The 22,665-nt window shown below is 39.8% G+C and overlaps 2 protein-coding genes across 3 annotated transcripts in view; both read left to right on the top strand.

Moving 5' to 3' along the window:
• The window catches only part of LOC130727967 (uncharacterized), a 37,404-nt gene extending 18,945 nt beyond the window's left edge, over nucleotides 1-18,459 (top strand). Inside the window, exons 18-25 of one of the 2 annotated variants that reach the window (XM_057579282.1) lie at nucleotides 2,662-2,706; nucleotides 2,827-3,048; nucleotides 16,581-16,687; nucleotides 16,764-16,820; nucleotides 16,975-17,044; nucleotides 17,133-17,381; nucleotides 17,860-17,953; nucleotides 18,173-18,459. In XM_057579282.1, the coding sequence (XP_057435265.1) occupies nucleotides 2,662-2,706; nucleotides 2,827-3,048; nucleotides 16,581-16,687; nucleotides 16,764-16,820; nucleotides 16,975-17,044; nucleotides 17,133-17,294 (663 nt within the window). In that variant the 3' untranslated portion in view covers nucleotides 17,295-17,381; nucleotides 17,860-17,953; nucleotides 18,173-18,459. The remainder of the gene's footprint in view (nucleotides 1-2,661; nucleotides 2,707-2,826; nucleotides 3,049-16,580; nucleotides 16,688-16,763; nucleotides 16,821-16,974; nucleotides 17,045-17,132; nucleotides 17,382-17,859; nucleotides 17,954-18,172) is intronic. The other variant, XM_057579281.1, reaches the window with a different exon arrangement.
• A 2,657-nt stretch (nucleotides 18,460-21,116) lies between these two features.
• On the top strand, nucleotides 21,117-22,116 carry LOC130712651 (uncharacterized). The gene is made up of 2 exons (XM_057562474.1): nucleotides 21,117-21,148; nucleotides 21,474-22,116. Exons 1-2 carry the CDS (start codon nucleotides 21,117-21,119, stop codon nucleotides 22,114-22,116), a joined length of 675 nt encoding a protein of 224 aa, XP_057418457.1.
• The last annotated feature ends 549 nt before the right edge of the window (nucleotides 22,117-22,665 follow it).

Below are 22,665 nucleotides of genomic sequence, written 5' to 3'. Positions count from 1 at the left end.
CATCGCTTGGAGGTTGGGAACTATCAGCTCCACTGTTCACCTCATTTATTCGAATTGGGGGGTCGTGATATGGTCTTAGGCATCGAATGGTTGAAGACACTTGGGGATATAATAGTGAACTGGCAAACCCAATTGATGCGATTCTGGGATGGGCAACAGTGGGTCAAATTACAAGGCCTCAACGCCGAGAAGGAAACCATGGTAGCACTACAACAGACCCTTCGCAAAGCCAGAGCTGAAGCTACAGGGGTCCTATGCCTCTTTGAGCCTGCACGACAAGAGAAGACTGAGGAGAATCATCTCACTGACACACAACAAAGAAATCTTAGTAGTCTGTTGGAGAAGTACAATGAGGTGTTCGAAGCCAAGGGTGGCTTACCACCGAGCAGGGGGAGGGAGCATTACATAAATATCAAGGAAGGACAGGGGCCTGCTAACGTGAGACCATACCGCTACCCTCACTTGCACAAAAATGAGATTGAAAAACAGGTAAGGGAGATGCTGTTAGCGGAATCATCAGGCAAAGCACTAGCGAGTATTCTAGCCCAGTAATTTTAGTGAAGAAAAAGGACAAAACTTGGCGAATGTGCGTTGACTATCGCGCTCTCAATCGGGTCACGGTACCAGATAAATTCCCTATACCCGTCATTGAAGAACTCTTGGATGAGCTACATGGGGCACGATTCTTCTCCAAATTGGACCTGAAATCAGGCTACCACCAAGTAAGGGTGTGTGACAGAGACATTCACAAAACCGCATTTAGGACCCATGAGGGACATTACGAGTTCTTGGTAATGCCCTTTGGGCTTATGAACGCCCCATCCACTTTTCAGAGTTTGATGAATGATGTATTTAGACCAATGTTACGGAAAGGAGTTCTGGTTTTCTTTGACGACATCCTGGTCTATAGTAGGGACTGGGAATCACACTTAGCTCACTTGGAGATTTTTCTACAAGTTCTACACAAACATGGGCTGACGGCAAACAAGAAAAAAGTGCAGCTTTGCCCAGAAAACAGTGGAGTACTTGGGCCATATGATCTCAGAGTATGGGGTAGCGGTTGACCCCAACAAGGTTCGCAGCGTTATGGATTGGCCTACCCCCACGACGGTCAAAGGTGTTCGAGGGTTCCTTGGCCTCACGGGGTATTACCGAAAGTTCATACGGGACTATGGTAAAATAGCCAAACCGCTAACGGAACTAACAAAGAAAGATGCGTTCCAATGGGGGCCTTCTGCCCAACAAGCCTTTGATGCACTCAAGCAAAAACTAACCACAGCACCAGTACTTGCGTTGCCAGATTTTGACAAGGAATTCCTATTGGAGTGTGATGCCTCCGGGAGCGGAATTGGAGCTATTTTGATGCAAGGGAAGAACCCCATTGCGTACTACAGTAAAGCTTTGGGGGTGCGGAATTTAGCCAAGTCCGCCTATGAGAAGGAACTGATGGCGGTTGCATTGGCCATCCAACATTGGAGGCCTTACCTTTTGGGCAGGAAATTCCAGGTTTCTACAGATCAAAAGAGTTTAAAAGAGCTGCTTCACCAAAGATTGTGACCGGAGGCCAGCAAAACTGGGCAGCGAAGCTCCTTGGATACAATTTTGATATTGTGTACAAGCCTGGGAAATTGAATAAGGGCGCGGATGCCCTGTCACGCGTTAATGAAGGGGGTGTTCTTTTACCTGTTATTTGCTCTATTTGGTATTCTCAGGTCTTGGTTCCTAACATAACCTATATCAAGAAAAATAATATGAATTGATAGGAAACCATAAAGTATAACACTGTCATACATAGAACACCATAAGTCTCATAGCGTAAGATCAATAGAAAGTTGAACACTGTAAGAGAATGGCATGGGCACATGGCTGCAATCTTAGACTGAGAATAGGTTTACAATTGAACAGAAAAAAATGCTAAAATAAGTGAGTAACCAGGTAAAAAAGGACTTGAAAAAGGGTGACTAACCAGCGATAGAAAACATTAACAAAAGAAAAAGAAAAATAAGGGAAAGGTAACTATTGAATAGGTTTCAAAGGGAATTGTGTGTACCTTAACATCAGGTAAATACTAAATAGGTTATCGAAAAAGAAAATGAAAAACAAAAACAAAAACAGAGGGGCTCTGAACCAGAAGCAGAGTGACCTATCATAAAAAAGAAAAAGGTGAGGGATGGTGGCTGGACATTGTCATCATCAGGGATGAATGAGATTGTCACAGGAGATTGTTAGAGGTCACTCTGTCAGGATGAGTGAGAACAGAGTTGAGGGTTGAAGTTGATCGTGAGTTCTTAACTTCGTAAGGCTGAAACTGAAAGAAAAGAGAGAGGGTGTCGTGATTTAGAGTGTTGTAGACAGGCTAGAAGTTGGGCTGATTTGACCCTTCTCTGTCTCTGTCTCACACACACTGACTCTCACTCACTCTATTCATTCAGTGTCTGCCATTTTTACTTCAGCCGCCTTTGAAAACGTAGCCGTCGGCCACATAAAAACCGCTTCACCTTGGCACTTGTATGGCGTCAAGTCAAAATCCTGCCATGCCATTCTTCCATGGTGCTTCCATGGCTGCAATTTAACAACACTGGATGATATTTATATTTTTTGTCATATATTTTTTATAAATCATCACAAAAATTATCTTTATCTGATTTTCTCTCTTTACAGTGTTTCCCAATGGAAGTGCCGCCACTTATTAGCAGTGCATTGCAAGTAAGTTTAGTTGTATGCTTGTAAGATATAGAATAATAATGTGTTCATGTTTGACTAGTGTTTCATAAGTAATGATCTAGAACTTGTTTTGAAGCTCTTATATTTTTTTCTTGTCTCCAGAAACTAATCATAGTATGTTTGAGTGGAGGAGATGACCGGGATCCGTCTAAAACATCTGTGAAAGCATCTTCTGCTGCCATCCTCGCAAGACTTTTGGTGATGAATACAAATTCACTAGCCCAATTGGCATCAGATCCATCAACTTCTCTACTGCTTCAGGCAGCATCTATCCCAATTCAAGAAAATATACTTCTTTGTCTGGTTGACATTTGGGTTGATAAGGTTGGTGTGGACTGTTTGCTTATTATGCTTTTGACTTTGGAGATAGTTGGTGTTTACATATATTGCATATTTGTATCATATCAGTGCTTGGGAAAGCTGTGAATTGCATTGTTTAGTACACTGCAACTTAAAATGATCTATGAATCATATTTGTCTGGCTTCTGATGTATGTATCAGTCTCTGAAATAAGTATAATAAAGGACAGGAAGTTGCACATTTGAATCTTATTGTCTTTAACGAGGCCTTGTTTAGGGTCACTACTCTGCTGCATTTGATAAATTTACTTTTTCAGCCTATACACTACCACAAGACGGGTGTGAGAATGATAGGTTACCCTTTTCTTAGTTAGCTAGTTAGAATGAGGGAGTTAGTTTAGGGAATTAAAGATGAGAGATTATAAATAAGAGTTAGAGAGGATTATCATCTTTTGGATCATTTGTAATTCGGAATTAGGGAGAGGGCTGAGACTCTCTAATTACTCAGCAACCAATTGTAGTTTTCATTGCAAGTTCTTATTAATTGGTATTGGAGCTCCACCAATAGCTGTGGTGATCTTTGAGGGGAGACGGTTGGTGAGAAAATGGGAGGGTGATGGAGCTTTCTATTGTGAGCAAAAAAGAAGAAGGAAATTTGTGATCTCGGAGAAATAAAGAAAGTTACTTAAGCTCACAGGTGGTCGAGGCCATGGCCTGATACCCTGCTTCTGCACTTGGCCTTGCCACTACAGCATGTTTCTTGCTTTTCTAGGAAATCGAGTTGTCACCAATGAAAGTACAATAGTCAAAAGTGGATCTCCTATCAGTAGGAGAGCCTGCCTAATCCTACAACTCGTGCATGACCTATGATAAGATAGGGGAATAGAATAATGGATAATTATTATTGATACTGCAGAGATGAAGAATCTCTACTGGAAATAATACAATACAGCAGGAGTTCGAGAGCCTGTTCTCTCCATACTACCACACACTTATAATTTCCTGGACAACCATCTAATAGGCTACATCTATTATTTATACAACTGCATAGTGCAGTTTCTATTTTGAATTCAAACTGACATACACACATAATAACTGCTAACTCCTAATAACTACAGACTGGTAACTGCCCCTATCCATCTGTCAAATTCGTATTTCCCCTCTCTCCTTGCTGTTTTGGCTGCTCAGCAGTCTCCATGGCCACAGTAGAGGCTGCGCCACCCCCCATGGTGGTTCCAGACCTGAAATTCTTCTTTTTCCGGCGATAAACTTGGATCAAAGGAGGTTTAATCTTATCAATACCCCCCCCCCCCCTTGAAGATTCACCTTGTCCTCAAGGTGAAAGTCTGGAAAGGCTTCATGAATGCGGGCCACCGATTCCCAACTATTCTCACAAGAAGGAAGATTCTGCCAGGAAATCAGAACCTCAACATTACCAGGAGAATCTTCACGAACATTGAGAACCGATTCGGGATAAACTTGCAACTCGTGATCTTCAGATAGCATTGGAGGCAAGGGCTGAGATTGAAACGAATCACCAATGGCTTTCTTAAGAAGAGAGACATGGAACACCGGATGAATTCTGCTATGGGAAGGAAGGTCTAATTTATAAGCTACAGCTCCAACTTTGGTTAACACTTGGAATGGCCCATAGAATCGTGGACTGAGTTTCTGATTAACTCGTTGAGCCAAAGATCGCCTTCTATAAGGCTGCAACTTCAAGAAGACCCAATCGCCAGCTTCAAATTCCACTTGTCTTCTATGTTTGTTGGCATATGTACGCATGATATCCTGAGACTTAAGCAAGTTGTCCCGCAAATCTGCCAACAATTCGTCCCGGTCCTTAGAAAGTTTATTAACCTCATCTAACTTGGAAGGAATGGTCGAACCTTTGAAAAGAAGAGGAGGATCCTGCCCATACAAGGCTTGAAAAGGTGACATTTTGCTGGAAGCATTATAATTAGTATTAAACCAGAATTCAGCCCATGGAAGACAAGAAACCCATTTTTTGGGTTTGGAACCGGTAAGACAGCGCAAGTACACCTCCAAGCACCGGTTGACAACTTCGGTTTGGCCATCAGTTTGGGGATGATAAGCAGAACTAAATTTCAATTGAGTACCTGCTGCTCGGAAAAGTGCCTTCCAAAAATTGCTCAAGAAAAGGGGATCTCGATCAGATACAATGGAGGAAGGAAAACCATGTAGCCTGACAATTTCTTGAAGGAATACAGCAGCAACCTCAGTAGCTGTATAGGGATGACCCAAGGCCAAGAAATGTGCATATTTTGTAAGACGATCAACTACTACCAGAATGGTGTCTTTCCCCATGGATTTAGGTAAACCAGTGACAAAATCCATGGAAATATCTGTCCAAACTTGAGTAGGAACGGGTAAAGGTTGCAATAAGCCTGCCGGAGTTAAATTATCACTTTTGTTCCTTTGGCAAACATCGCAAGCAGCCACATAGTTCTTGATGTCAGATTTCATGCCGTCCCAATAAACCAAGTTGGCTACCCTTTTGTATGTTCTGAAGATTCCGGAATGCCCTCCCATCAATGAAGAATGAAACTCTTTCAAGATGACTGGTATACGGGAGGAAGTCTTGGATAAAACCAATCTACCTTTAAAGAATAGTTTCTGATCACGCAAGACATAACCAGAATGAGAAGTAGGGTCCAGAATCAAGTCTTGAATAATTTTCTGCAACTTGTCATCTTTATTGACTTCTTCCACCCATTCTTCAAAATCATGAATTTGTAAGATAGAAATGGCGCAATAAGAACTCCGCCGGGATAAGGCATCAGCAGCAGAATTGTCTTTACCCGGTTTGTACTGAATATCAAAGTCAAACCCAGCCAACTTAGAAACCCACTTGAATTGTTCTTCACCTAACATGCGTTGATCTGCCAAAAACTTCATACTTTTCTGATCAGTTCGGATTATAAAATGATGACCCAACAAGTAATGGCGCCATTTCTGGACAGCTTTGACAACCGCCATCAGTTCGCGATCATAGACTGATTTCCTTTGATTCCGATCAGATAAAGTTGTACTCCAAAAAGCCAAAGGGCGACCTTCCTGCAATAAAACAGCACCCAAACCTGTACCTGAAGCGTCAGTCTCTAAAACAAAAGGCTTGGTAAAATCAGGAACAGCCAGCATAGGAAGAGTAGTCATGGCATTCTTTAATTGTTCAAAAGCAGCATGAGCATCAGAACTCCATTGAAAAGCATCTTTCTTCAATAAATTAGTCAAAGGTTTCGCAATCTTCCCATAATTCTGTACAAAACGGCGGTAATAACCTGTTAGTCCAAGAAAACCCCTTAAACTTTTGATGTCCTTGGGAGTAGGCCACAACCACATAGCCTCTAATTTCTTTGGATCAGCAGAAACTCCACCTGCAGAAATGATGTGACCCAAATACTCCAAAGTCTCTTGGCCAAAAGTGCATTTCTTCCCATTGACTTTCAAATCATGTTGTTGTAATAGAGATAAAACAGTGTGCAAATGTTGGATATGATCTTCCATGGAGAGGCTATAGATCAAAATATCATCGAAGAAAACTAATACAAACTTGCGGAGAAGGGGCCTCAAAACTTCATTCATTAAAGATTGAAAAGAAGAGGGTGCATTAGTGAGACCAAAAGGAAGTACCAGAAATTCGTAATGACCTTCATGAGTTCTGAATGCAGTTTTTTCAATGTCACCTTCCTTCATTCTGATTTGGTGATAACCGGAACGCAAATCCAGCTTTGAAAAGATCCGTGCCCCTCCTATTTCATCCAACAATTCATCAATGACTGGAATTGGAAATTTGTCTGGCACGGTGATCTTGTTTAAAGCCCGATAATCAACACAAAACCGCCAACTACCATCTTTCTTTCGAACCAGAATTATGGGGCTGGAGAAGGGACTTGTAGATGGACGAATAATGCCGGCATCTAACATTTCAGCAACCAATTTCTCAATTTCGTTTTTCTGGTAATGAGTATATCTATAAGGTCTTAAGTTAGGAATTTGCGCCCCTTCCTTGAGATGAATCGCATGATCTTGCCGACGGTGAGGTGGTAATCCTTCCGGCGGTTCAAAGATGGAAGGAAATTGGTGGAGAATGGAAACTAAATCTGCTGGAACATTAGCCCTCCAATCTGTTTCTGCTTGAATTTGTTGAAAATCAATGAGAAATCCCTCACCATGTTGCAAAGCCTTGAGTAAGGAATTTAAAGAAGCATCCTTCTTGCATAATTCAGGATCCCCTTGGAGTGACAACTTCTGGCCATTCATAGTAAACCGCAAAGTCAACTGTTCAAAGTTAGCTCTAATGTCACCAAGACTTGCTAACCATTCTAGGCCCAATACAATGTCCACTCCGCCAAGGCCAAACAAATAAAATTGTTGATTGACCGGCACATTGTGTAACAGTAAAGACACGTCCTTACAAACACCCTTGCATGGTATCTTATGACCATCCCCTACTTCAACTACATAAGATGGAGTATCCTCAACCTTCAAGTGCAATTCCTGTACTAACGCCTTGGAAATGAAATTATGAGTTGCTCCACAATCAACTAACACCACAACTTTGTGATCTTCAATAGTTCCCCAAACCTTGAAAGACCTTCTAGAAGTGAATCCAACAATACTATTCAGGGATAAATGTGGGACAGGTTCCGTTTCGGGGTGACAATCTGGATCATCTTCTGGTTCAGAATCGCCAGTCTCTTCCATCAGCATAACTCGAAATTGTTTGTTCTTGCACAAATGGTTAGGCCCAAATTTTTCATCACAGCGAAAACATTCTCCTTTCCGGATCTTCTCCTGGTAATCAGCATCAGAAAGTCTACGGTAATTACCCGGTCGATTTCTTTGAAATGGTTTTTCCACAGAGACACTACCAGAATAAGATGAAGATGGTGTGTAACTTTTGCCTCCACTCTTCTGTGTAGTATCAACTGTGACAGTTCGAGAAATTGATGGTGACTTATAAGAATTACTGAACCTTGAACCAGAAGTTGAATTTGGATGAACCTTACTAACTGCAAGATTTTTCTGCTCAATCATTAAAACCTTTTGGACCATGATGGATAAGGTTGTTGGTTCATAAAGTTTAATTTCTGCACCTATGTCCTCCTTCAAACCATTCACAAAGATATCCATTAAGTGTGTTTCATCAATGTCTTTCAACATGCCGGCAAATTTCTCAAATTGTTCCACAAATTCCGCCACCGAATCTTCTTGCTTAAGGGCTAGTAAAGCAGCAAAGGGATTGAGAGTACTTGAAACTTGGAACCTCTTCAGAATTGCCAACTTAAAAGTGTCCCAGTCTGCGTGAGGATGACAACCTTCCCACCATTGAAACCATGACAGAGCTTTTCCATCCAGTGCCACCAGAACCGCCTGCAATCTCCCCTCCTCTGGAACTCCACGAATTTGGAAGAACCTTTCCAACTTATGAACCCAACCATAGGCATCAGCAACACCATAAAAAACTGGAACCTCCAACTTCCGCCAACGTGCAGAAGTGTTATCACAGTTAGACTCTTCCTGTCCTGGGCGCTTAATGCTCTGTTCATGATTGTCTCTTTGAGAGCCAAGGTCGTCCCGATGCATGAACGTCTCCATCATATTTTCCAAACGTTGAATTCGTTGATCAGTTTGTTGACGGTCAATCTGTGCTTGTTGACGATCAGCCTGTGCTTGTTGACGATCAATCTGCAACATTTCCATAATTTCTTGCATCCGCTCCATTGGATCTTGACTGGCTTCAGAACGAGTTTTTCCCATTTATAAAGTGAACCACTTAAGTACCACAGCACCTGGATGGTGCTCTGATACCAAAATGATAAGATAGGGGAATAGAATAATGGATAATTATTATTGATACTGCAGAGATGAAGAATCTCTACTGGAAATAATACAATACAGCAGGAGTTCGAGAGCCTGTTCTCTCCATACTACCACACACTTATAATTTCCTGGACAACCATCTAATAGGCTACATCTATTATTTATACAACTGCATAGTGCAGTTTCTATTTTGAATTCAAACTGACATACACACATAATAACTGCTAACTCCTAATAACTACAGACTGGTAACTGCCCCTATCCATCTGTCAAATTCGTATTTCCCCTCTCTCCTTGCTGTTTTGGCTGCTCAGCAGTCTCCATGGCCACAGTAGAGGCTGCGCCACCCCCCATGGTGGTTCCAGACCTGAAATTCTTCTTTTTCCGGCGATAAACTTGGATCAAAGGAGGTTTAATCTTATCAACCTATGTCTTCATACAAGAGACCATTTCATGGAGCTCCCTCAATATATTTTAGAATGCGGATTACAACATCCCAATGTCCTTCCAACGATGAGCTAATAAATGATTAACCAAACTTTCACAGTGATAAGCTATCATAGGGGCTGAGTTTGCTCTACCATTTATAAACAACTATTTTGGCCATATCTCTAGTCAATGTGAGACTTCTCAACACACCCCTTTACGCCCATGGTTACATGTGGAGTGTGGAGTTTGCAGGAATGAACATCTGTGGGTGACCCATATATGTGTGGTCTCCAATAAACAGGTCTAGGATAGGCTCATTGGACTAAATTCATGTGTCAACTACACTACAGAGTGTATTATCTATAATAGGTGCAATCAATATACAATATCATTGTTATCCTATTTACAATGATTACGCTGCCTAATTACAATATATCCTACTTATTTACAAGATATCTAACAAACACCGTATTGGGAAAATAAGGGAAGAACTTGCATTGGAAGTATAAAGAAAGATGATAGGTTTAAACAGGTGTACTCTAGGAAAAGGACCAGAGTGTGAACTGGCTAAGAGTTTAGGGACTGGAAATGAATAAACAATTAGTTAGTTAGTGCCAGCTGTTGCCAGCTGTAGGCAGTTAGAGGTAGTAACCGGTTGCAGCTATGCAACTGTTAGTATAAAAAGGGAAAGCTAGCTTGCAGATGAAGCTATCAGAAGATTAGAGTTCAGAATTCTGGTTGAGGAACCAGAGAGAGATTGAGGAATCTCTAGGAACCCTAGTTTCACTGTTCTTCCCCTTTTCCCCAATTTTCTCTGTAATTTTCCAATTCCCTGAATCAATTCTCAAATTGATTCCAAGTTGTAACCTCAGTTTCAATTCAATAATATTCATCTGAATTATCAGTGTTATCACTGGTATCAGAGCACCATTCTTGGTGCCTGAGGGTGAAAACCACGTGATTTCTGCAACTCTGAATGGTATCAACAAGAACGATGGCCAGAAGCGATGGAAGCTGGAATCAAGAAAGGGATGAATTGCGACAGGAAACAGAGGGTTTGCGTACCCGATTGGAGCTATACGAGGCGCGCACCAAGGTGGCTGAAGAGCTCATCGCGTCGCTGCGAGCCAGAGTGGAGGTTCGCGATCGTGATTTCGCCGGAGAAGACGAAGCCGAAATAAGCGGTAACCGAGAGGCTCGAGAACGTGTTCCCAGCAAGAATCGATGGAGGAAGTTGGAAATTCCAATCTTCTCAGGTTCTGATGCCGTTGGTTGGACACAGAAATTGGAGCGATACTTTGCTCTGAGAGAAGTGACTGAGGAAGAGAAGATGCAGGCAACCATGGTGGCTTTGGAGGGACGTGCACTAAGCTGGTTTCAATGTTGGGAGAGGTGCAACCCTTCACCGTCCTGGGATGCATTCAAGCTGGCTGTGGTAAGAAGATTCCAACCTTCTATGATTCAAAATCCATTTGAATTGCTGTTAGCTTTAAAGCAAGTAGGTTCAATAGAGGATTATATTGAAGAATTCGAAAAATATGCTGGAGCTTTGAAAGAAATTGATCATGATTTTGTGAGAGGAATTTTTCTGAATGGACTTAAGGAAGAGATTAAGGCTGAAGTGAGATTGTTTGAGCTTAACACTCTAGCAGAAGTTATACAGAAGTCAATTCTGATTGAACAGAAAAATTTGCTAGCAACTAAGAAGAGTGGTGGATTTGTGAGGCCTAACAATGCTTATAGAAGCAATAACTATAACAGGACAGTTACAGTGGAACCTGTTGGTAATACTGAGAATAAACTAGGAAGCTCTAGTGGAAATAACAAGGCTGGACCAGCTCTTGAAGGGGGAAGGCCCAAGGTTGGTGAGTATAAGCACTTGACAGCTGCTGAGATGAAGGATAAAAGAGAGAAAAACCTGTGCTTCAGGTGTGATGAGCCTTTCAGCAGGGACCATAAGTGCAAGAATAGACAACTTAGAATGTTAATCATGGAGGAGGAAGATGATTTGGAAGGAGGTGAGTTTGAAGATGCCTTATCTGGAGAATTTAACTCACTGCAATTATCCCTCTGCTCAATGACAGGATTTACTTCTCAGAAATCATGGAAAATGAAGGGAAGCATTAATGATCAGACAGTGGTGGTCCTCATTGATTGTGGGGCTTCACATAGTTTTGTTTCCAAGGAATTGGTGGGAAAGTTGCTGCTGCTGCCAGTGGACTACACCCCTTCTTACACAGTGGAAGTAGGAGATGGTCATAAAATTAGTTGCAGGGGTAAGTGCTCTAAACTGAAGCTTATGATACAAACTTTAGAGGTCATTCAGGATTTCTATCTATTTGGCCTCAATGGAGTAGATATGGTGCTGGGTTTGGACTGGTTAGCTAGTCTTGGTGATATAAAAGCCAATTTCAGCAAGATGAAGTTGTCTTTGAAGAGAGGGGGCAATGGATTACTTTGGAAGGGGATCCTGCTCTGACCAGAACTGAGCTATCCTATGGGGCACTAATGCAAATTTTGATTGAAGAGGGAGAAGGATTGCTAATCCACTGTGAGCAAGAGAGCATTTCTGGACTGACAACCAAGAATGTGCCAGCACAGCTAACTAAAGTTTTGGATGCTTTTGCCTCAGTTTTCCAGGATCCTGAGGGGTTACCTCCAAGGAGGAGGCATGACCATGCCATCCACTTAAAAGAAGGGGCAGAGATCCCAAATCTAAGGCCATACAAGTGTCCCCATTACCAGAAAAATGAGGTAGAAAAATTGGTGGCTGAAATGTTAGAGGGAGGGGTTATAAGGCCCAGTATTAGCCCTTATTCTAGTCCTATAATTTTAGTTAAAAAGAAAGATGGGGGATGGCGCTTTTGTGTTGATTTTAGGGCACTCAACAAGATCACCATACCCAATAAATTTCCAATTCCAATCATAGAGGAATTGTTGGATGAAATAGGTGGAGCCAAGGTGTTTTCTAAGCTGGATTTGAAATCTGGTTACCACCAGATTAGAATGAAAGAGGAAGACATAGAGAAGACTGCGTTTAGAACACACGAGGGGCATTATGAATTTCTTGTGATGCCTTTTGGTCTCACTAATGCCCCCTCTACATTTCAAGCTCTTATGAATGAGGTCCTCAAGCCTTACCTTAGGAAGTTTGCTTTGGTATTCTTTGATGACATTCTGGTATACAGTCCAGATTTGTCAACTCACTCCTCACATTTACAGCAAGTTCTGACTTTGCTAGACCAGAATTCACTCAAGGCTAATAGGAAGAAGTGCACTTTTGGCCAAGACAGTCTAGAGTACTTAGGACACATTATTTCTGGGGATGGAGTTGCAGCAGATCCATCTAAAGTTGAGGCAATGAAGAATTGGCCAACTCCTAGGGATATTAAGGGATTGAGGGGTTTCCTTGGTCTAACAGGTTACTATAGGCGATTTGTGCAGGATTATGGGAAAATCGCCAGACCCCTTACTGATCTCTTAAAGAAGGATGGGTTCAAATGGACTCTTGCAGCTACAGAGGCTTTTGAGAGCTTGAAGACAGCCATGGTCAATCTTCCTTTACTTGCAGTACCTGATTTCTCCAAGCAGTTTGTAGTGGAAACTGATGCATCCAGTAGAGGACTTGGAGCTGTTCTCATGCAGGAAGGAAGACCATTAGCATTCTGGAGTCAGGGGCTATCTCAGAGGGCACAAATGAAATCAGTTTATGAGAGAGAGTTAATGGCTCTTGTGCAGGCTATTCAGAGATGGAGACACTACCTCATGGGAAGACATTTCATTATCAGGACAGATCAGAGGAGCCTCAAATTTCTGAATGATCAGAGGTTGTTCACTGATGAACAATTCAAATGGGCTGTAAAATTGGTAGGAATGGATTTTGAAATCCAATACAAGCCTGGTAGTGAAAATTCTGTTGCTGACGCCCTCTCTAGGAAAATGATGTATTCTGCCCTCTCTATCATTTCTCCAGCTGACAAAGAGGAATGGAATTCTGAGTTGCATCAAGATCCCAAGCTTTCTAAGGTGATCCAAGATCTCATTATCTCTCCCTCATCTCATGATGGTTTCAGTTTTAGGAAAGGATACTTGTATTATAAGGACAGATTGGTGGTATCTAAAAATTCCAACAAGATTCCTATGATCATTTCTGAATGTCATGCCACTCCAATGGGAGGTCACTCTGGCCATTTTAGGACTTACAAGAAGATTGCTAGTTTCCTTTACTGGGAAGGAATGAAATCTGATATTAGGAAATTTGTGGAGGAGTGTGACATTTGCCAAAGGAGTAAATATTCCACCTTAGCTCCAGGAGGGTTGCTACAACCTCTTCCTATACCAACTCAGGTTTGGATGGATGTGTCCATGGACTTTGTTGGAGGGTTACCTAGAGTTAAGGGCAAAGACACCATTTTGGTGGTGGTGGATAGGTTGTCTAAGTTTGCTCACTTTTATGCTTTAGGCCACCCTTTTTCAGCTAAGGATGTGGCTTTAGTATTCATCAAAGAAGTGGTAAAACTCCATGGTTTTCCTACAACCATTGTTTCTGATAGAGACCCACTTTTCCTTAGCCAATTCTGGAAGGAGATGTTTAGGCTGGCTGGAACTCAATTGAAGTTAAGCACTTCTTATCATCCTCAAACAGATGGACAAACAGAGGTTGTTAACAGGTGTTTGGAGACCTACCTCAGATGCTTTGTTGGTCCTAAGCCTAAGCAATGGTTAGAGTGGCTTTCTTGGGCTGAGTTTTGGTTTAACACCAACTACAATAGTTCTGCTGGGATGTCACCTTTCAGGGCTTTGTATGGAAGGGACCCTCCTATTCTGTTGAAGGCTGGAGCTATTCCCTCAAGGGTGGAGGAAGTTAATCAGATGTTTCTCCATAGAGATGCAGTGCTGGAAGAGTTAAATTTAAATCTGGCCAAAGCTCAGAACCAGATGAAAGTTCAAGCAGATAGACACAGAAGAAATGTGGAGTTTCAGGAGGGGGATTGGGTCTACTTGAAGTTACAACCCTACAAGCTCAAGTCTTTGGCTTCCCGGCCTTTTGCTAAGCTAGCCCCAAGGTTCTATGGCCCTTATCAGATCCTCAGCAGAGTGGGACCAGTTGCTTACAAGTTGCAGCTCCCTCCACATGCTCGGATTCACTCAGTTTTCCATGTCTCACTCCTGAAGAAAGCTTTGAAGCCAGAACAGCAGCCTCAGCCTCTACCTCCAATGCTCAATGAGGAGTTAGAATTAGAAGTAGCTCCTGCTGATGTGATAGCTTCCAGGGAAGATGCCTTTGGCAACTTGGAGGTGTTAGTGAGCTGGGATACCTTGCCTTCTTGTGACAATTCTTGGGAATCAGCTGCCAAGATTCAGGAACAATTTCCTTTGTTTCCCCTTGAGGACAAGGTCAAACTTTTAGGGGGAAGTATTGATAGGTTTAAACAGGTGTACTCTAGGAAAAGGACCAGAGTGTGAACTGGCTAAGAGTTTAGGGACTGGAAATGAATAAACAATTAGTTAGTTAGTGCCAGCTGTTGCCAGCTGTAGGCAGTTAGAGGTAGTAACCGGTTGCAGCTATGCAACTGTTAGTATAAAAAGGGAAAGCTAGCTTGCAGATGAAGCTATCAGAAGATTAGAGTTCAGAATTCTGGTTGAGGAACCAGAGAGAGATTGAGGAATCTCTAGGAACCCTAGTTTCACTGTTCTTCCCCTTTTCCCCAATTTTCTCTGTAATTTTCCAATTCCCTGAATCAATTCTCAAATTGATTCCAAGTTGTAACCTCAATTTCAATTCAATAATATTCATCTGAATTACCAGTGTTATCAAAAGAGCTTAAGGTGGAGCATCTAAAAAAAATTATGAAACAACCTATAATTGGTTCAAGAGGTTGAGAAGAAAGCCGGTTGAAGATCATGAAAGTGGCTGAAAGAATTGAACATCCGTGGCAGAGGAGGGAGAAAGGAAAAAGGAAATAAGGGAAATGGGTGTCGATGGTCACCCTCTGGTCTCCAAACAGATGTAGCAAAGAAGGAAGAGAGGAATGTGAGTAGCAAGAAAAGTAATCAATCTCTGGTGAAAGAAGAACTTTTTCTGACCTTAGTACAGAGAAAATAAATTTTGGAGAAGTATACAAAATCCATGAAGCAGGTTTCCATTACCCTTGAAGGGACAAGAGGAATGAAAGGATTAATGCCAAGATTGATGGTTAAATGACCACCCACGAAACTGCCAAATGGGGAGGCTTGGACAGCGGTTGTTGTGACTTCATTGGCTGAGGTTGATTGTGTCAGTCAAATGTCCACCACCAAACCACCTGACCACAGTGTAGGTACGATGTTTAATACCCATTAGTGCCAGAAACAAGAAAGAAGATGGCTGCAGGTCCAATTTCATATCAGCGGGAGTGGCGTGGTGGCTGACACTACAGCAAGAATGAAGCCATGCATCGCACAAATGCTGACTCAGCTGCCCCTGCCAAAACCAAAAGACCCAACTCGTGGGGCACAGCGGAAGGGTGGTGCGGCAGCTAAAGAGACCAATACAGCGACAGAGCAAGCGTTGGGTCCTTAGCTGAGTGGCAACACACGTCGAAGGGAGAAGAGAAGCCATTCAAGGACTGAGTTTCAGAAGTTTCAGACATTGTGCCAAAGTTACCTTAATGGTTTTGGGCCCATATTTCTCTAAGCTGAGCTGCCTGCTTAAGTGCACAAAAATGTCCTTCACTTTGGCGTGCCCTTATTTCTCGAACAATGTGCCCCTTCTGTGTGTTTGGAAATTTGATGTCAGCTGGCCTTAACCTTGAGGACAAGGTGAATGTTCAGCGGGGAGTATTGATAGGTAACCCCTTCCTTATTTTGCTAGTTATTAGCTTAGTAAGTTTGGGTGATTTAGTTTAGGGAGTTAGAGATGAGAGGTTATAAATAAGAGAGTTAGAGGGGATTGGCATCTTTGAAATCATTTCTAATTGGGAATTAGGTAGAGGGCTGAGAATTTCAAATTGCTGAGCAACCAATTGTAGGTTCATTTGACATTCTTGAATAAAATCTGCAGTGTTCTTCATTGCTTGTTCTTACAAGAAAAGGACTAGTAAAATACTCGCCCATGACCGGAAGAAGTTATATGTTGTCCTTGTTGAAATTTGTTGTAGGATGATGTAGGATGATGCATCATTTCTTAAAATCAATACTTAATTACGTTTTTAGTCAGTACTTGTAAAATGTATGCTATCACTTCACCTTTTCAATGCGTTGCCCTTGTACCCTTGTGAATTTATATATATGATTTTCCAGGTAGATAATGTTTCTTCCATCCAGAAGAAGGCAATTGGCTTAGCCCTGTCAATAATTCTGACCTTAAGGCTGCCTCAAGTACTTGACAAACTTGATCAAATTTTGAGGTACTAATACCTTAAAATATTATACATTATCTGCAAATATGGAGCAAATAACCCCTGTATATGTTTTGTGGTGCAGTGTCTGCACTAGTGTAATTCTGGGCAGAAGCGATGACCTAACGGAGGAAGAATCCAGGTTAGCTTTTTGCACTTGTAACATGATCTGTTTTATTTTATTTACTTCATACGGAATAATTGGGACTTGGGTTGAATCTTGATGCAACTAACTCACCAGTTTAAAAACTACGAAAGCGTTTTACAAACAATTATTTTTCTGTTGTGAATTACAGTGGAGACATGAGCTCCAGTAACTCTCATGATGAGGGCTCAATCCCTAGTAAAGAATTCAGAAAGAGACAGGTTAGAGAACTATGAAAACTTTGTTTGGAATGATGTACAATTGTTTGAATTACAAATGAAGTTATGCATTTGTTTGTTCTGTCGATAGATCAAATTTTCAGACAGTATCAATCAGCTGTCATTGGAAGACTCTGTTAGAGAAAATCTACAAACATGTGCTGCTATTCATGGAGAATCATTTAATGCTGCAATGAGCAGTATGCATCCATCTGCATTTGCACAATTGAAGCAGGCGTTAAAAATGCCATAACTGGGTGTGCCATTTAAACCTTGTGATCCAGTGGTACTATGTGGAGGCTCTCAATTCTTCTGTTCATAGATTGTTACTTCCTATAGGGTATACTTCTTTCTCTTCATTTCTATTTACTTTGCTTATTGTGCCCCACCCTGCCTCTAATTCTGAAATCAACAATTTAAGATGTTCTCCATTTTCATTAATCCAAGGTTGCATTTGTTTATCCTTCAATGATAATTGATAATTTCCTGGGAATATGATAGCAAGTTATATTATTCTAAGGTATTCTTAAAAATTGTGTTTGGTTGACACTCAATATTCTTGGTAAAGTTTTTTTGAAATTATGAAAATAATTAATGAGAACATGGATATTTAATTTAAAATTTCACTCAAAAATAGGGTGGGAATGTTCGAACTCCCAATGGAAAAATGGAAATGTTGTTTTTAAGGGAATGTTTTATGTATTCTTGAATTTTCTAACAAGCATGGGAAGACTCATTCCCACCTTATATACAATGGGAATGAGTTTCCATCACTTAATATAAATGCCTACCACGAGTTGATACAATGTTGATGACAGGATCACAGTTATAACTGTCAAATTAAGGTGTATTAACTTTAACTTCCAAGAACAGTGGAGATGAACTTGTTGGATAACAAATTAGGAGAAATAGGTGTGTACTCATCATGATCAAAATGATCCAGTTCCTACATATTTCTTCTCGCTTTCTTCCATTTAAACTTTGTGGTTTTACCTGGCATAAGAAATTTCAATGACAGATCAAAATGAAAGTGTGCTGATTGAAATTATTGTGACTTTATATTGTGATGGATAACTGTAATTAATGAGTTTCATATATAATTTCATCTAACATCTTATTCTCTTTTTGCAGGGTGATATTGAAGCTTGTTACTTGGCTCATGATTTTTGACACATTCAAAATTGTAAGGTCCATTTACAATTTTTCGTTTGTCTTTGCCCTTTGGCAGCGTGAAACCCTGTAAATAGGATGTTGTTCCTTTATTATATATAAATGGGAACAGCATCGAGTCCATTGTGTCCATTTACTTTGCTGAGAATGACAAGAAATGTGAAATGTTTGTGTACATGCTGTTTTTGGATACGTTGGGATGTGTTGTGCAAATTTTACCCAGAAGTTCTTTTTTCCTTTTGATCGAATACCAGAAGCTATTTTTTGTTAAGTTTCTAGGTAGCAGATGGTTGGTATTTTCCTAGAATGTAGGATTCAAACCCTGCTGCATTTAATGTTTATGATCTTTAGCTCTACAACTTGAGACGGAGGAGTTCGAAATACCAGTTTATTGAATTGTGCATATTGTTCCTTATAACAACACTGTAAATTGTATCAATGCACTGTCCACTTTGAAGAAAACCTGATTAATAGAAAAACTTGTCAAGAAAACCTTATAACTTGTAAATTGGCACTACCTCCGTTCCTTATTTTAACCAAATATATATATATATATATATAAATAATAATAATAATAGAGAAGTGAGAGGCTAAGCTCGAAAATAAGACATAGGAATACAAAAACAAAAATCCTCAATCATTAACAAGAATACACAATTACTTAACCATCTCTAAATGATATAAACAACAAGAACCTCCCTGATCAAAAGAGAAAAAAACCAAGGAACGCAAAAGCGAAGACCTAAACCAGATCCAAAACCAACATCAAGATCATACCATCGCTCAAGGCGGCCACCACTCCTCAATTTCTTGTGCCAGACCGTGGATAGCCGCCTCGTCCCTAGTGTCAAACATATAACTCACAAGCTTACCAAGCATCCACGCCTTCGTGGCCTGCGTCCAATAACGACTCTGTTTCTTATTAACTGTCAACTTTGAAAAAAATAATTGTTACTATATGTCTGTCGACTTACCATTTCAAGAGAACATTAAATGATTTTTTTTTAGTAGTGCCCTTGTAAGATTAATAAATGAGGAAAGATAAAACACATTCTAAAGGGTAAAATATGAAAACAATAATACTTTTTGAAAAAATAATAATAATTGCACACCTTTTTTTATAACCTTCTATCTTCGGCAAGTTAAATATGAGCGAAGTACTCATTTCGTTCATTAATATGTGTTATTTTAAGGTTGTGGCACATGTATTAAGAAATATCATTTAATGTTCTAATTTTATTAAAATTACTATTTAACTTCTTCATATACCCCTTATCTCTCATTAATTGTCTTTTTAATTCTCCAATCACCAATAATTAAAGGGTATAATTGGTATAGCATAATTAATGCTCTCTTGAAATTATAAAAGTGACAAGTAAATAAGAAAAAAAATTGAAATAATGATAGTTATATAGAAATAGAGAGGGTATAACATTATAACTTAACATTGCAGTTATTTCAAAAAAACAACATTATAACTTAATTTTATAAATAAAATTTATAAATTGACGAATGTAATGTATATATTAAAAAAAGTAAAAGTTGCAGTTACCAACTACGACTTCTTTAAAGTATAATTATCTCAAAAAGACTTACCCAAAAGCTGTCAATTTTGAAAAGATGCACCAGTTTGGTGATATTGATACCAAATAATACTAGTTGTGTAAAGAAGCTCAAATAGCGCGTCCATATTGTTGTTTAAAATCCTTTGTCGAAGTGAAGTTAGGGTGTATCTATGTTGGTTTACAAATAAATTTAGAATAGGTAGGTGAGTAAGCTCAAAAATCAATGTAATGATTCCCTAATCAATAGATTATTTGAGGAAGGAACTTTATTTCTCAGTGTAGTTCCTAGAACACTTTAAAAAGCTCTTAGTAATCACTATTAAGAAGTGTGACTAAGATAAAGCATTGAACTAAGTGAACTGCTAAAATGGATAAAAGACACAAAGCAATAAAGATAAAGACTAAAGTAAACAACTTAAATATAAAGAGATGAAAGACGGTAAATGAATTAAAAGGCTGGAAAGTAAGTTTTTTACCGTCAACCAATTAGATTTTAAGGATGTGTCACGTCAATTAATGAAATTAAATAAAAAGAGAGATTTTCTCACATCCTTAAAATCTGATTGGTTGACGGTGTAAAAAAACTTTACACCGTCGGTGCATAGAAATTAAACTCATAATATATATATATATATATATATATATATATTAATAATAATAATAGAGAAGTGAGAGGTTAAGCTCGAGAATAAGACAAAGAGGAATGAAAAACAAAAATCCTCAATCATCCACAAGAATACACAATCACTTAACCATCCCTAAATGATATAAACAACAAGAACCTTCCTGAACAAAAGAGAAAAAAAAAAAAACCAACGAACACAAAAGCGAAGACCTAAACCAGATCCAAAAGCCAATATCGAGATCATACCATCGCTCAAGGCGGCCACCACTCCTCAATTTCTTGTGCCAGACCTCGGATAGCCGCCTCGTCCCTACCGTCAAACATACAACTCACAAGCTTACCAAGCATTCACGCCTTCGTGGCCCGCGTCCAATAACAACTCCGTTTCTTATTAACTGTCAACTTTGAAGAAAAATAATTGTTCCTATATGTCTGTCGACTTACCATTTTAAGAGAACATTAAATGATTTTTTTAATAGTGCCCTTGTAAGATTAATAAATGAGGAAAGATAAAATACATTCTAGAGGGTAAAATATGAAAACAATAATACTTTTTTGAAAATAAAAAAAATTAATTTCACACCTTTATATATAACCTTCTATCTTCAGCCAGTTAAATATGAGCGAAGTACTCCTTTCGTTCATTAATATGTGTCATTAATAAGGCCTTGCTTGGGAAGTGGATGTGGAAATGGCGTTCGGACCCTAATAGCTTATGGTGCAGGGTTATTCAGTCCAAGAGCGCAGGTCATTCTGTTCCATTTGAATCTGCGTGGTGGCGGGGTATTCAACAATCTTGCTGTTTTGATGATCTGAACTGGTTGGATATGGGCTCCCGTAAAAAAGTACAAATGGGTAATTGCACTAATTTTTGGCTTGAGGATTGGTCAGGTCGTGGATGTTTTCGTAGTAAGTACTACCGTTTGTACAATCTTTCAAAATTAAAATCGGCCACTATATCTGACTGTGGTAAGTGAATTGATGGTGTGTGGTTTTGGGACTTCCCTTGGAGGCGTCCGTTGTTGGGTAGGGAGCTGCACTGGTTTGAGACTTTGCTGTCTGATATCAACAGTGTTCAGCTCGTCGAAGGCGTTTTTGATCGTTGGTCTTGGTTGCCTAGTAGTGATGGAGCTTACTCGGTTAGTTCTGCATATTCATTTCTGCAGGAACCACTCTTACCGGCGCAGGATCATGCTCTCTCTGAGATTTGGAAGTCGTTGGCTCCGTCCAATATTAAAGCTTTTGCCTGGAGACTCTTGCAGGACAGGATTGCAAGTTGGGAGAATTTATTTAAACGACAAGTTTTTGCAGCACCGGAACAAGCTACCTGTAGTCTCTGTCGTATCAGTTTGGAATCCAGCTGGCATTTGCTGTTCTTGTGCCCTGTCTCGTATGTGATATGGCAGCTGGTTTTTAGGTGGCTTGGTGTGGATTCTATTACTGCCTCTTCCCCACGGGATCATTTCAATCGCTTCAAAATTGGCTGGAATAATACACAAAGACGTGTTGCACTGTCTGTGTGGTTTGCCACTGTCTGGAATTTATGGTTGGTTAGGAACTCAATTGTTTTCCAGGGTGGCCTTTTCAATCATGAAAGCATTTTGGAATTGGTAAAAAAACAATCCTGGGCGTGGGCTAAAGTAAAGGTCAAGGAGTTTTCTTACTCATTCTATGCTTGGTATACTAACTCGTTGCTTTGCATTCATGGACTATAAGTGGATGGTGCTGCTCTCTTGGTTGGTGGTGACCGTTTTTCTTATCCAGCCTGCTGGACTCTTGCCCAAGTTTTTTTGAACTGCTGGTGTCTTTTGCTGGTTTAGCAATTTATCCTCTGTTTTATGTACCTTTTCTGTTTTTCCTTGTTGTATTAAGGGTTGGGGTACCCCTTGTACCTCCTTTTAATACAAGTTTTGCTTATCTAAAAAAAAAGGTTGTGACACATGTATTAAGAAATATCATTTAATGTTCTAATTTTATTAAAATTACTATTTGACTTCTTAATATACCTCTTATCTCTCATTAATTGTCTTTTTAATTTTCCAATCACCAATAATTAAAGGGTATAATTAGTATAGCATAATTAATGCTCCCTTGAAATTATAAAAGTGACAAGTTAATAAGAAAAAAATTGAGATAATGATAGTTATATAGAAATAGAGAGAGTATAACATTATAACTTAACATTGTAGTTATTTCAAAAAAATAACATTATAATTAATTTTATAAATAAAATTACTTATAAATTGACGACTGTAATGTATATA

The sequence above is a fragment of the Lotus japonicus genome, chromosome 1 (assembly GCF_012489685.1).
Source record: "Lotus japonicus ecotype B-129 chromosome 1, LjGifu_v1.2".
NCBI classification, from domain to species: Eukaryota; Viridiplantae; Streptophyta; class Magnoliopsida; order Fabales; family Fabaceae; genus Lotus; species Lotus japonicus.
This window is presented reverse-complemented; position numbering and strand designations above follow the sequence as displayed.

What these genes read in the sequence shown, in the direction of transcription:
- LOC130712651 (XM_057562474.1), top strand. Translation starts at nt 21,117, where the DNA reads ATGGTGCAGGGTTATTCAGTCCAAGAGCGCAG. An exon ending in TATTCAGTCCAAGAGCGCAG is followed by an intron (nt 21,149 to 21,473) that starts GTCATTCTGTTC and finishes TGATATCAACAG; the next exon opens with TGTTCAGCTCGTCGAAGGCG.